Source organism: Lepidochelys kempii, chromosome 1 (genome assembly GCF_965140285.1).
Source record: "Lepidochelys kempii isolate rLepKem1 chromosome 1, rLepKem1.hap1, whole genome shotgun sequence".
Classification (NCBI taxonomy): domain Eukaryota; kingdom Metazoa; phylum Chordata; order Testudines; family Cheloniidae; genus Lepidochelys; species Lepidochelys kempii.
This window is the reverse complement of record NC_136380.1, coordinates 276,413,126-276,426,713: the sequence shown is the minus strand read 5'-3', so window position 1 is coordinate 276,426,713 and position 13,588 is coordinate 276,413,126. Positions and strand designations below refer to the sequence as shown.

Genomic DNA, 13,588 nt, shown 5'->3' with positions numbered 1-13,588 from the left:
CGAGGGTAGAAATTCAAAAGAAATCCCTCAGTCGTACGGCCTCTCTCCACGATGATTCATAGCTGCCCGGGAGTTCTCCGGCCTCTGGCGTCTGCTACAGCTGTTGGCTCTGTCCCAAGGCTCTCGGAAAAAGTCCAGGCAAAAAGCAAAACAGCTGGGTCTGGGGGGGTCCACTCCCCTCTCCGGACAGCAGGTTGGCAGTCCTCCCCCCCTCCTCCGGGGGTTTCAAGTAAGCAAGGAGCAAAGTCCAAAAGCAGGCATCGGGGGGGGGGGGGTGCTGGCGACCGGCCAGCACACTGACGCAGCTCAAAAAAACGAAAAAAAACAAAACCAAAAAAACAAAGCGTCCGGCCCAAACGCGGGGGGGGAAACTAAGCAAAAGGAAAAGTATGAAAAATCCGGGCCGGGGGGCTTTTGGAAAGAAAGGAAAGCAAATAGCTCAGGAGCGAGTGAAGAACGATTCCGGCTCCTCAACAGGGAAGGGTCCAGAACAATCAGGAACCTTCTGGAGACAATTAAGACAGACAGGTTGATTAGAACACCTGCAGCCAGTCAAGAAGCTGCTAGAATTAATTAAGGCAGGCTAATCAGGGCACCTGGGTTTTAAAAGGAGCTCACTTCAGTTTGTGGTGCACGGGTAAGGAGCTGGGAGCAAGAGGTGCTAGGAACTGAGAGTGAGAATGCATACTGTTGGAGGACTGAGGAGTACAAGAATTATCAGACACCAGGAGGAAGGTCCTATAGTGAGGATAAAGAAGGCATTGGGAGGAGGCCATGGGAAAGTAGCCTAGGGAGTTGCAGCTGTCGCACAGCTGTTCCAGGAGGCACTCTAAACAGCTGCATTCCACAGGGCCCTGGGTTAGAACCCGGAGTAGAGGGTGGGCCCGGGTTCCCCCCAAACCTCCCAACTCCTGGTCAGACACAGGAAGAGTTGACCTGGACTGTGGGTTCATAAAAACGGCCAAACTGAGTGCTGCTGTGAAGCTCCAAGGCAAGCAAATCCGCCAATAAGCGCAAGACCCAACAAGTTAGAGGAGGAACTTTGTCACACAACATACCATTATTATTCCTAATATATATGATACTTAGTTTAGCAACGATTCTTTTCACTTCTATTATGATAAGATTAGATACACTTCTAATCTGTTGACGTTATAAATGAGATGAAACCCACGTTGGCTTCTGTTTTGCTGTCGCATTAATCTTCTATTCATTCACATTATACATTATTAGTAGTGAAGCACTTATGTTTGAAATGGACATCAAAATCAAATGAGTTTGGCTACCTTTTTTATAGTTTTACCAATTTTTTCCACTATCAGTCATAAATTAGGGCGTTCAATTAATTGCAGTGAACTCAAATGATTATCTCAAAACAAATTAACTCAGTTAAAAATAATCACGATTAATCACAGTTTGAATCACACAGTTAATAATAGAATACCAATTTAAATTTATTATAAATATTTGTGGATTTTTTCTACATTTTCAAATATATTGATTTCAGTTGCAACACAGAATACAAAGTGTACAGTGCTCACTTTATATGATATTTTTTTTAGTACAAATATTTGCACTATTCTGTGGAATGGTGGCCAAAGAGTAAAGGGACATACGAATGTTTAGCATATGCTATTTTTGTTTCTTTTCTACAGTACAAATATTTGTAATAAAAATGATTAAAAAATTGCAATTAATTGCAGTGCTCACTTTATAATTGTTTGACAACCCGATTATAAATCATTTCCATGTTTTTATGATGCTTAAGTATTGTTGTTATACATTTTTTTTTTATGACGGGAGCATTAATTTATCAGTTAATGATTTTGCTGAAGATCAGAAAACTTTTAGTCTTTAAGTGTTTTATAGTAAATTCAGAATCTAGACTTAATTCATATAATTGTATGCTACGTAGTATGTATTTAACTTTAAAAAGGCTACATAAAAATACCATTAGAATGCAATCTTATGGACATCCTTTTCATTGAATGTGTGTAGGTTACAACACTTACGCTTCAAGATTTGTCTGGCTGTAGCCTCTCCACATTGTCAGAATGTTCAAATCTTCAGTTATTGACCCTTAGACGCTGTGGACTAACTGCACTGGAAGGACTCAGTAACTGCCAAGGCCTAAAGTATATTGATGTGGAGGTACCTAGCATATTTTACTGTCTACGTGGAGGTGGGGTGAGACTGTCATCTCTGCCATTCAGAATACTATGAGACTGAATCCATCAGTTTATATGTGTATGTACATATAGGACAATATTTTTTTTAAAAGTGCCAAAAGTTAATCTACTAAGTGCATAGTTAGGATTTGCACTTAATAAGCAGCCTGATTTTCTACAATTATGAGTACTTAACCTTGTTCCTTGTTTTTGGCTCAAAGACAAAGTTGAAGGGACACAAGGAGATGCTAGTCTACTGTATATATTGTTATAATTTTAAAGTGCAGTAATTTGGAACTTCCAGAAGTCAGAAATAGGCACAGTCTCTTTCTCTGTCTCCGAGTATTAGGTTGTGAATGGCTCTAGTGTGAGTATGGAGGGAAAGTGATAAATCTTCATTCCCTCTGTTGCATGGCTGTACAAAGGCTGCCTCCCCCCACCCCACCCCATAGTGACTAGAGCATTTAAAAGTGGGCAAGGAGGCCTTAGGCACATATCTCCTGTGTACTAGCCCAGATTGCTTGCCCACATGAGCAAGGAGCAGCACCAGCATTGGTTTCTGGGGCACAGTCTTTCCAGTGCTGCTTCTGCGGGGGGGTGGCATTGCACTGCTGCTTTCACGGAGCTGTAGCTTAAAATCTAAGTGACTAAAGAAAATGTGTCTTTTTATAATGTGCCTCATTTAAAGAACTTGACGATTTATATGAAATGGATGGTTTTACCTTTTCGGTTTTTAGTATTTTGATTATGTCAATGCACTGGGAGAGTTCATGCATAATGACTAACAGAAGACAAATTGTGTATACAAGCTTTGAATGTTTCTTTTTTGCCCAATGACTACTGTTTGGAGTGTGCTGTGACCTTCTCAAAACTGAGAGAGGAATGGGCAAGGTCAGTTATAGCTAAGGCAATGTTGTCTAGTGGCTAGAGCAGTGCACTGGGGGTCAAGACTCTCTTGTGTTCTTTCCCCAGTTTTCCTACCTATTAAAAATAATCTTGTGCAAAATTTTCAAATGCCCACTAATTTTGGGTGCCTCAAATTACAGCGCAAAAGGCGTAAGAGGATTTTATACATATAGCTAACCTGTTAATCTTTCTCTGACTGACATTTATGGGTGATGAGGTTTTATTCTAAGTGTTGCCTAGTATTTTTACACACAAACTTGGTGTTTCTAAGGATTAGAAATGTTATTCTATAGACTGTCTATTCGCTGGAAGTTGGGTGGCTTGATCTACGGGCAGTGCTGGCTCCTCTGAGAGAAGACTTCCATTCAAACTAAAATGACAGAGCAGTTAAATGCCCCTTTGTTTACTAATAGCTGAAACAACAGAAGACACTTCCCAAATCACAGATCAGCATGGCAAGGCTCGAGTAGGAGTTGAGCCATTTGGTCTGAGGGGTTTTCCTAGCATCTGCATACCAACACAGGGGACTGAGTATTCACAGATTCCAAGGCCAGGAGGAGCCATTGTGATTGCCTAGTCTGAGCTTCTGTAAGCCACAGGCCATAGAACTTCCCCAAAACAATTCTTTGAGCATTGCTGTTTGGTGGAGCTGTAAGTGCCTGAGAGTCAGAAGCAAAGAAACTGCCTCCTGTTGTGTGCTTCCTACTGTGTTCAGTGAAATAGGACTCTCTGTACATTCTTTGTAAATGGATTACATCAAAGGTGCCTGACTCAACCATCAGTTTTGCCTCTTAATGGAAACACTCCTCAAGGCCCCAAATACTAGCTAACTGCTCAGACTAAAAATGGTTAACGACAGTAAAGTTTACAATATTTTTGAATGACCCATAATAATGCTTAACTTTAATATAGTGATTTTCATCAGTAGATCTCGAAGAGTTTCAGTCTTTTACAGTATTTATCCTCAAACACCCCGATGAGGTAAGGAAGTGGTGGTATCCTCATTTTTACAGATGGGGAACTGAGTAACAGAGAGACTACATGAGCAAGTAGTCCAAGAGCACACAGGAAGTCTGTGGTGAAGTAGGGAATTGAGCCTGGATCTACGAAGTCCTAGGCAAGCTAACCAAACACTGGACTACCTTTTCTCTCTTGCTGAAAACTGCCTATACTTTTCTATTCAAAATGATCTTTAATTTTATCTGTTTTTTTTCTTTGTGGTAGGAAAACAATATTCAGACAATAAGTTGTGAGAATCTAGACAATCTCTGCATTTTAATTCTGAATAAAAATCAACTTGCATCACTTCAAGGCTTAGATGGCTGCAGTGATCTCAGGAAACTTGAACTGTCCTGCAATAAAATCACTCGAATTGGTAAGAAAATATTAAAGATGATGCATTTTATTCATTTAACATCAGTATTGTGCATTTATTCATAACTTGGTTTGGTTGAGGATAGAAAATGACTGTTGCCAATGTAGTAGTGTTTATTTTTAATCTTGTAACAGGCTTATTTCAAAGAAGATATTACTCAGTACTCATGTCCTTTATTAGGATGGAAAAATCGGAAAATTACATTTAAAATCTTACACCCTTTGTGGGACGTGAATAGTTTAAAATCTCAAGCAAGGTGGGTGGACGATGAGAAACATGAGGGGAATTAATTTGTTTTAGATAATAAAGGAGGAAAAAATTATACAAGAAGAGAAATACTTGTCCTAGTTCCTCCCTCTGGGAGTAACCAGGAGACCCACTGGCCTAATGCTGGTACAGCAGGCCTCAGAATGTTTTCTCTGTAATGAAGGGGCAGTTAAATGCAACACAGTGGAAAGAATTGCTGATTCTGCTGCATTAGAGTGGGGAGAATCGGTTCTTTGGTTGTCTACAGAAGAATGAACCCATTCAGCTGGCAAGAGAAAGCCTCAAGTTTTCCCCTCCAAAAGTAGCCTTAATAATTGAAGCGGGGAGAGAGGTAAACTGCCTTGTAATTACCTAAAATGATGATCCCAGTGCTGAAAGGAGCAACGTGCTTCTTCCTTCAAGAATGAAACACAGCAGGTAGATCTGCTGCTGAAAGGGTTGCAGATCCTGCTGTGGGGACTGGGTCATGTTGGAAGATAGAGTTGTGAGGGCCACAAAGATGTAGGTAATCATTGGAATACTTAACTAATTCAAACACTGAGCCTTCTGGGGCTTGCCAGGAACTAATTCGAGTGAAAATCAAAACATAGGTTTTGAGGAAAGATTTCATTTGCTGAAGCAATTCATCTTTTGTTTGGAGGAAACTCATTTGAGCTGAGGAAGCCGATGCAAGCAGTGGGTGGGTAGGTGGCCAGCTCTTGAGTTGAGGCCGCTTCAGATGTGTGTATGGAAGGACTTGAGTTGAGCATCAGAAAGGTGGTGCTTTTGAGTGCTTTGTCTTGCTTTAGACTTGTCTTAACGTTTACCGATAAACAAAATGAGGTGTTAACAGAAATAAGGAATTAAATGAAAAACCAACATCATTGCAACTTCCACACTGACAAATTAAGCCCATACACACATGGTCATTTAAAAAAAATTAGAAGTTTTTACAGCAGCAAAAACAGAAGTTTAGACAAATATGCAGATATGAGAGGTGAGGGACAAACTCCATGATTAACAAAATAAACAAGAAAAAGGCAAATAGGAAATATTAAACTTGAGAAATTAGTGATTGCACAGCCACCCATGTGGTGTTAATAGCTTCAGTTTCAAAATGCTAATACTTTGGATATTGGATTGTTGATTTTACATATTAAAGTACATGACCATATTTCATGTTTCTGGGGACAGTGTCCTGCGGTGGTTGTAAATGGTGGTGGTGTTGGCACTTTCTATAAAAAACAATGCCAGTAGCCTCAGGGGAACTGAGGAAACAAACTGCAAGAAGCAATACTGGAACTTCCTCCATGTCTGGTTGCCAGTGATGCTGTGTGAGATTATTTGTTTGAGATGGATTTCCTGTGGCAGAATACCTGCAAGATTAATATGCAAGTGACATAATATTAATTGATGATCCTTAAGTATGAAGTATCTGTGTACAGAGCAAATGAAGTAAAAGCCTTCTGTACTATCTATTATGTACAATGAAAGTACTGTATTTACTGAGCGTAAGATGTGTTTAAATGGAGAAGTGAATGTTCAACGAAAAACCACATGGTTTTCTCTCCTAAGGAACAGCTTTGAGGATGTCTGGATAAACTAAATGCATAACATAGATTTTTTTGTTTGTTTCACACAATAACATATTGATAGTTAGACATCTTATAGAATCACACAAAGATGGACTTGTGTTTTTAAGATGTTAATATGCTCCTCCCATCTGTAAATCTAGTAGAATGTCCCATGGCAATTTTGGAAGTTGCACTGCTGTGTAGCATTCTTTTTTACATTCAGTTCATTCAGTTTTAAATTATTCTAATCTATGGGGTGTTTTTTTTAAGGGCTTATTTATATTTATGGTTGTAACAATTCAGGTTAACTTGTTGCAGGAAGTTTCCTAGATACTATTACTTTTGTTTTCACCAGAGTATAAAAGTGGGGGGAAATGGCAGTTGGCAGAAGCTGTCAATAAAGTAAATGGGGTTGAGGGGAACGCTTTATTGCAAAGGAGCATGTCCTCTGAAAGCAGCATGCTCACTGCCTGAGTGATTATACTTTTGTACAATGAACGTAAGGAACTTTAGCATATGTATATACTTGGGAGGGGGCTGGTTCATTGAAATATTTCTTTTATTAATGAAAAATATTTTTTTAAATCTTGTCAATTATGGCATTCATAGATTCCAAGGCCAGAAGGGACGACTGTGATCATCTAGTCTTGTGCCCTGTGTAACACAGGTCATAGAACTTCTCCAAAATAATTCCTAGAGCAGAGCTTTTAGAAAAACATTCAATCTTGATTTTAAAATTGCCAGTGATGGCAAATCTACTACGTCCCTTGGTAAATCGTTAATTACTCTCATTGTTAAAAACGTATGCCTTATATTCAGTCTGCATTTGACTAGCTTCAACTTCCAGACATTGGATCATGTTATACCTTTCTCTGTGATTGGGGCACCCATTAACCCTCTCTTTGTTAAGCTGAATAGATTGAGCTCCATGAGGCTATTGCTATAAAGTTTGTTTTCTAATCTATTAATCATTCTTATGGCTCTTCTCTGAATCCTCTCCAATTTACCAACATCCTTCTTGAATTCTGGATACAGTATTCCAGCAGTGGTTGCACCAGTGCCAAATACAGACAAAATGTAACCTCTCTACTCCTATTTGAGACTCCTTGTTTATGCATCCACAGATTGCATGAACTCTCTTGGCCATAACACCACACTGCGAGCTCATGTTCAGGTGATTATCCAGCACAGCTCCCAAATCTTTGGTTAATAACTAGATCCAGCCCCTTTGAAAATGCATGTGTATGCTGCTGCTTCTTTTTTCCCCCTGTGAATTTTTCTGTGGGTTATAGGATGTGTATTCTACCTGGTATGCTACCAGTGCTAATGAGAACAAAGCACAGCCCTGGATCACCCTTTCAGGCAGTCTTGGTTTTACCATTTGTTAGAAGTTAAGAATCACCTAATTGGAGCATCAGCTTACTCAGAAGCCCTCTTCTCTCTTTCTTTCAGTCAGAAGTCTCCTCCTGTTCGTCATAGGACCTCACTTCTCTTGCCTCAGCCATTGTCTTCCTGTTTTAAAAAGAAAGTTACTTTATTGCTGCTGGTCACTGAGTCAGGACAATGTGCGCTGAATGGGGTGCTATGGGCAAGTGGGTGCTACATGCAGCTGCACTGTTTTCACTTTACCAAGAGCAGTTCTGCTTATAGAGGGGTTTTCACCTCAGCTTGTTTTATTGAGACATATGCATATAATCACAGAACACCTTTTTTTCATGTACTGCCATAGCTGGTATCACATCATGTGTTTTATGTTGGTGCCTTGTCAGTGCCCATGAGAAGTCAGACTCTCAACAAAATCATTACTATTTTGTAAGCATGACAAGATCTTTAGCATTGAACAAAACACAGAAGGTGTAAGATTGGCCATACTGGGTCAGACCAATGGCCCATCTAATCCAGTATCCCTGTCTCTGACAGTGGCCAATGCCAGGTGCTTCACAGGAAATGGACAGAACAGGCAATCATCGAGTGATCCATCCCCTGTCATCCACTCCCTTTGCACTCTGCACAGTGCAAAATATATAGTCACCTAACATTTGTGGTTAGTTTTAACCTTGCATATGTCTGCAATACAGCCAGTACATATTTGTATTACAGTAGCACCAAGAGGTCCCAAAGTAGATTGGAACGCCATTGTACTTAGCATTATACATACACAGTGAACGAAAATCCAAGTCCCAAAGAGCTAACAATGTAAATAGATGAGACGGACAAAATAGACCAGACAGAGACAGGGCCTTCAATCTAAATAAATGAGGAAACAGGTACATCAAGTGAAATGACTTTCTAAGATTGCGTAGTAGGGTAGTGACAGAGCTGGAAATAGAGCCCTGGTCTCTTAACTCATGCACACCTCCTATACAGGTCCCCTTTGCACATCTTCTATTTGTCTGCCACTAATTTGAATCCAGTGCTGTCTTTTAAGGGTGTTGACCTTGCTACACAGAAGTACAAAGCTTTAAAAATGGAAAAATAAAGTTGAGACAAGTTCTTGCAGCTGTCAGCAGTTTTCAGTACTATGCCTGAAATGAAACTATGCTCAGTCCACTAGATGGTGCTAGTTCCCTTTTAATCCCCCCCCCCCCATAAATAAATAAAAAAAATAAAATCCAGAAAAGCAGCTTGCAGTCTGGTATAGTATGTCACAGGCATATCTGAAATTCTTTTTCAGTAATTAAAGGCTAGTAAATTAATTTCTTAAAGCTCGGATGGGAGGAAATAAACTGCTTGTAACAGACCATTTGACTTAAATTTACTGTAGTATCAGTTTAATATCTGATATTCTTTTCCATTTCCAGTTATTAATATCCTAAGTCCTATGCTGTATAAATTCTTAATGTAATGTGAATATTGATGTTTAATTTTTACTTTTTTTTTCCCTTTATGTTTTTTCTTCTTTCTGCATACACCCTCTGTACCTGTGGTAACCCTTTCTTTGGCTGGGACAAACAGTACTTTGGAAGGCCTAGGTTGCTCCAAGGAGATTACCACAAAGCCACCTTCATCCTTGCACACATCATCTCTACTCTGTGCATGGAAGGATGGGAAGGTTGGGGGTAGGTCTGAGAAGGACTGCCTCAACTATCTCCCAATTCTGTGAAGATTACTCAGAAAAAAGGTCTGGGAGGGTACTACATTTTTCTCACTTTCCCTCCCCCTGCCATAGGTTTTTTATACCCTATTCATCACTATCATTTTTGAGCTCCCTTCAAGGAAGCCACAGTGCTAGGAACAAGTGAGGAGTGAATGGGCCCAGAGCCGGTACAGACGTACAAGGCCTACCCAACTTTCAGATCCCCTGAGTTCCATAAAGTTGTGGGAGGAACCTAGTCTTGTTGCACTATCATATAAACTGCCAACAGAATGATTTGGGGGCAACTCCAGGAGAGAACTCTCACTCTCCCAGGTATAACTGTGAGATGTGATAGCCTGATTCTTGCTCTGTATACCAGCTGTTAGGAATGCTCTTTAAAAATATGGTAGTTGTAGATACAGTTCAAGACATACATATGTTTACAGATACCTCACTTTCCTTAAAAGACTTTGTTTTAATGCTCTTGCTTGAACAATGCATGCCCTCATTCACTTCCCTGCTGATTAGCCTCTGTGTATTATAGTGGTATGATTAGTTCTTACCATTTCTGGTCACTTTTAAAAAACTTTAACTAAAATATTTCAAAGTGAGACCATTAAGCTTTTGCTCTTAGTAGAGATTTTAAGATGGTGGCTAGTATTTTGCTAATACCACAGGACCTTGACTAAATATGTTTTCTGCCTTGGGTATTTACTAATTTCTCTAGTCACAGCATTGTAAGAGAACTTTACTGCATGAAGCATGTCCTGTTACAACACTTTGATGTGCACAGAGAATGCTAAGTTTATTTGGTTTCTTGTTTAGTTGATAGACTCAGACATCTGCTATTTTTGTATATTCTGAAGATGATTGTTTAAAATGCTTGAAACACATGGGGATGAATGTAAAATTAATCGGTGTTTAAAATACCTCAAAATCATTGTAAAGCCTTTTATAGAAAACTGAATGTGTTTATTTTTTATGTATAAAATATGAACCTGTTACAATTTCAGTATGCTTTATGTTTCAAAATCAACACAATTTTAATCACATTATGATTTAATTCAGGTTAAAATATGAGTTTTCCTTTTCAGGTGGTCTAGAGTCATTGAAAAATCTCCAGCAACTAATTGTGGACCACAATCAGTTAATTAATACGAAAGGTCTTTGTGATGTGCCAACTCTCATGCACTTAGACTGCTCTTTTAATCATCTTACTCAACTTGAGGGCATTGAGAATTGTGGTCTGCTTCAGATTCTGAAGTTACAAGGAAATAATCTAAGTGAGGTAATATCCATGAATCAAATAGGCTGGTTTTTCATACCATGCTTCTCTGATACCAGTAATACAGCCCATGATGCTGATCACATTTTTTTTTTTTTTTTTGAGGGGGAGATGTACAAATGGCCAGCTATGGGAGTTTGGTGTCTCAGTACCCTTTTTAACCTGTAAAAATCCCCCCCCCTCAGTAATTTAGTTTCCATTCTTTGCACTATAGGGTAGTTTTCAGTTTGTTGTATACTAATTTTTTTTTTAAGTTGGTCAAACTGCTATGATCATTAAAGGTAAAACGAGTCATGCAGTAGAGATATTTCTTCCAGAATTCAGTATGGGATGATTTTTGTAGGTGATGACTGCCTAAAACTTGAATTAAATCATTGTGGGCTACAACTCTCATAATGAGGCCCTAGATGGCTACCTGTACATTTAGTCACCTTTCTTGGCAATGGCTTTTATATAAAGCTGAGGCAAAACCTACTTGTCAATAAATAGTCAGTCATTGCATGAATGAAAGCAGTAAATTTGTGTATATTGCTAATCTCAAATTCTGTGTTTTATATTGAATGTTCAGACTATGCACAAAGCATAGAAAAATGTTAGCATGTGATAATTGAAAAGGATATACATACTATGTAACAAAGCATATCTGTAATAGTATTTAATAATCTAATAAAGAAAAACAGCTGATAAGCATTCAATTGTTTATATGCAATCAATTTTTATTTGAAAAATAATAGCAAAAAATCACTTTTGTGTATTTAGCTCCCTACATTGGAAAATCATGTTCTGCTAAGAGAACTATACTTGGATGACAATAGTATTTCAACTATGGAAACATTTTCTTTTTATTGGCTGCCTCTGCTACAGATCCTTTCTCTATCACAAAACAGGTAAAGTGGAAAGTCTTTCTATTCAAGCAATTTAATACATAGATATTTACAAAATAACAGTTCTCTTATGAGTTTTAGGTATGAACCTGAGCGTATATAAAGCACAGCTCTGCTGTATCAGACAAAGCAGAGTTCCTAGGATGATTCTGTCTGAAAAAGTATATTTAGCAATTAATAGGTGTAATCTTCTTTAGACAATTTTGAAAACAATGGTGAGTATAAAAGGTTAACTTAAAATATAATTATGGCAGTGCTGTAAATAATTATTTGTAAAACAGTGTCTGTCTTACTTCCCATCAAAGGGCTGGTTTTGCTCTAAAAGTTGGACCTAATAGAGGCCTCCCATTCTATCTGGAATAAACAGTGCTAATTAAAAAGTTCATCAAGATATTAATTTTCATTTCCATGCACACATTGTATTCAGATGTCAAAGAAAAGGAATTTCAAGTTGCTTATCAGATTTTATTTTTCATTGTTACAGTTCAGTTTGATTTAAGGTGTAAAAAATAAAATAGGGTTTTTTTCTTATTATTTATAAGTCCTATAGTAAAATACAAAGCTATGGGAAGTCATAAATTAGTATGTGGCAATCTGTGCTTCTATGGGAATATAGTGACCACATGTTCTGAGTCAAAAGGTTGTTACCCTTTTTTATGTAGTTGATTTCAAAATTGAGTCTATCTCAGTGCATGAGCAAAGGCAAACAATAACAAACAGTTACAATTCTGGATATTTCTAGTTCTCTGTATTACTTTTGTACAAACTCATAAGACTGTGTGTGCGTGCCTATGTGGTTTTTTGTTTGTTTGTTTGTTTTTGAGATATAAGTAGCTATGGTTTTTGAATGGGAAGTATATTTTACTAGCTTACATCACCATTTCAGACATTTTATAAAGGATTTTTGTTAGTAGCTTGCCCTCTTGTCACAATGTAGGGTATAGGTCTGCAGGTATTTTGCATGCCCTACTGTAGGGCATATACAGAATCGATAGCCTTCCTGAAAACATAGGGCAGTGCTAAAGAATTTAGGGCATGTCACACTAAGCAGGGTTCTGTCATAGCTGGGGCATGGTGCTTTCTGTGTCCAAGGAGAGCCAATTGGCTATGATTGTGGGGAGATGTAAATAAAAAATGTGTTTTAGATTCACTTAGGGGGCATTCTGACTTTTCAAACTATGCTTTACAGGTCACCTATAATGTAGTAACACGTATGAAATTGCAAGGCATGTAGGGTGGATATGCGAAAATCTAGACTTCTTTCTTGATCAAGCTTTCTGGAGACAGTGCTTCATGTCTGTGACTAACACGAGCACTGTTTGGTGGGCAGTGGATTTTGATTTACTCTTATTTTGGTAAATCAGATTAAAATATAAGTCTGTGTATGATTTCCCCAGACAGTATTCTCCCTCTGTTTACTTCATATCTTTCTTTTCTGTTTCCTATTCGGCTTCTATAAAACACCCATCAAAGTGGTATCTGAGGCCTGGATTTGCAAAGGTACCTAATCACCTAAACCCCAGATTTAGGTACCTAAATTTGTGTTAAGGTGATGTTAAGTCCCAGTTTTAGGCTCCACTGTGATACAAAACATTCCTGCTGAAAGCTTTATATATCTAAACTCACTTGGCACCTAGTTTTCTGCCTCTGGGTATATGCACTGCTGCCTCACATTAGGTGTCCAGATTCACAATTTGGGGAAGATAGGTATTCAGCTGCCTACCTTGTGTGGAGGGCCCAATCTGGTAACAGTGCTCAGAGGTTGCCTACCAGATTGTGTCGCATTCAAAATATGGCCTCAGTACAAGATGATGGTGATGAACTTTTGAGCTGAAGTGGTTATGGTATTCAGCTGGGATGTGGGAGATCTGAGTTCATTTCCCCCCGCCCCCTTCCAGAGAAGAAGAAAGGATTTGAACATGGGTTTGCCACCTCTCGGGAGAGTGCTCTAACTGCTGAGCCATGGGATTGTCCAGTGTGAAGCTCCCTCAGTGTCTCCTGTTGAAGCTGTTCGACTTTGGATAAAGAGTCATTGGAGCAGAGAGAATGGATGCTGGGTCCACCACCTCCCAGG

The 13,588-nt window shown here is 38.8% G+C and overlaps 1 protein-coding gene across 1 annotated transcript in view; it reads left to right on the top strand.

Moving 5' to 3' along the window:
- The window catches only part of LRRIQ1 (leucine rich repeats and IQ motif containing 1), a 187,922-nt gene that overhangs the window by 36,246 nt on the left and 138,088 nt on the right, over window positions 1-13,588 (top strand). Inside the window, exons 9-12 of the mRNA XM_073327613.2 lie at window positions 1,999-2,151; window positions 4,299-4,449; window positions 10,440-10,633; window positions 11,390-11,517. Coding sequence (XP_073183714.2) covers window positions 1,999-2,151; window positions 4,299-4,449; window positions 10,440-10,633; window positions 11,390-11,517 — 626 coding nt within the window. The remainder of the gene's footprint in view (window positions 1-1,998; window positions 2,152-4,298; window positions 4,450-10,439; window positions 10,634-11,389; window positions 11,518-13,588) is intronic.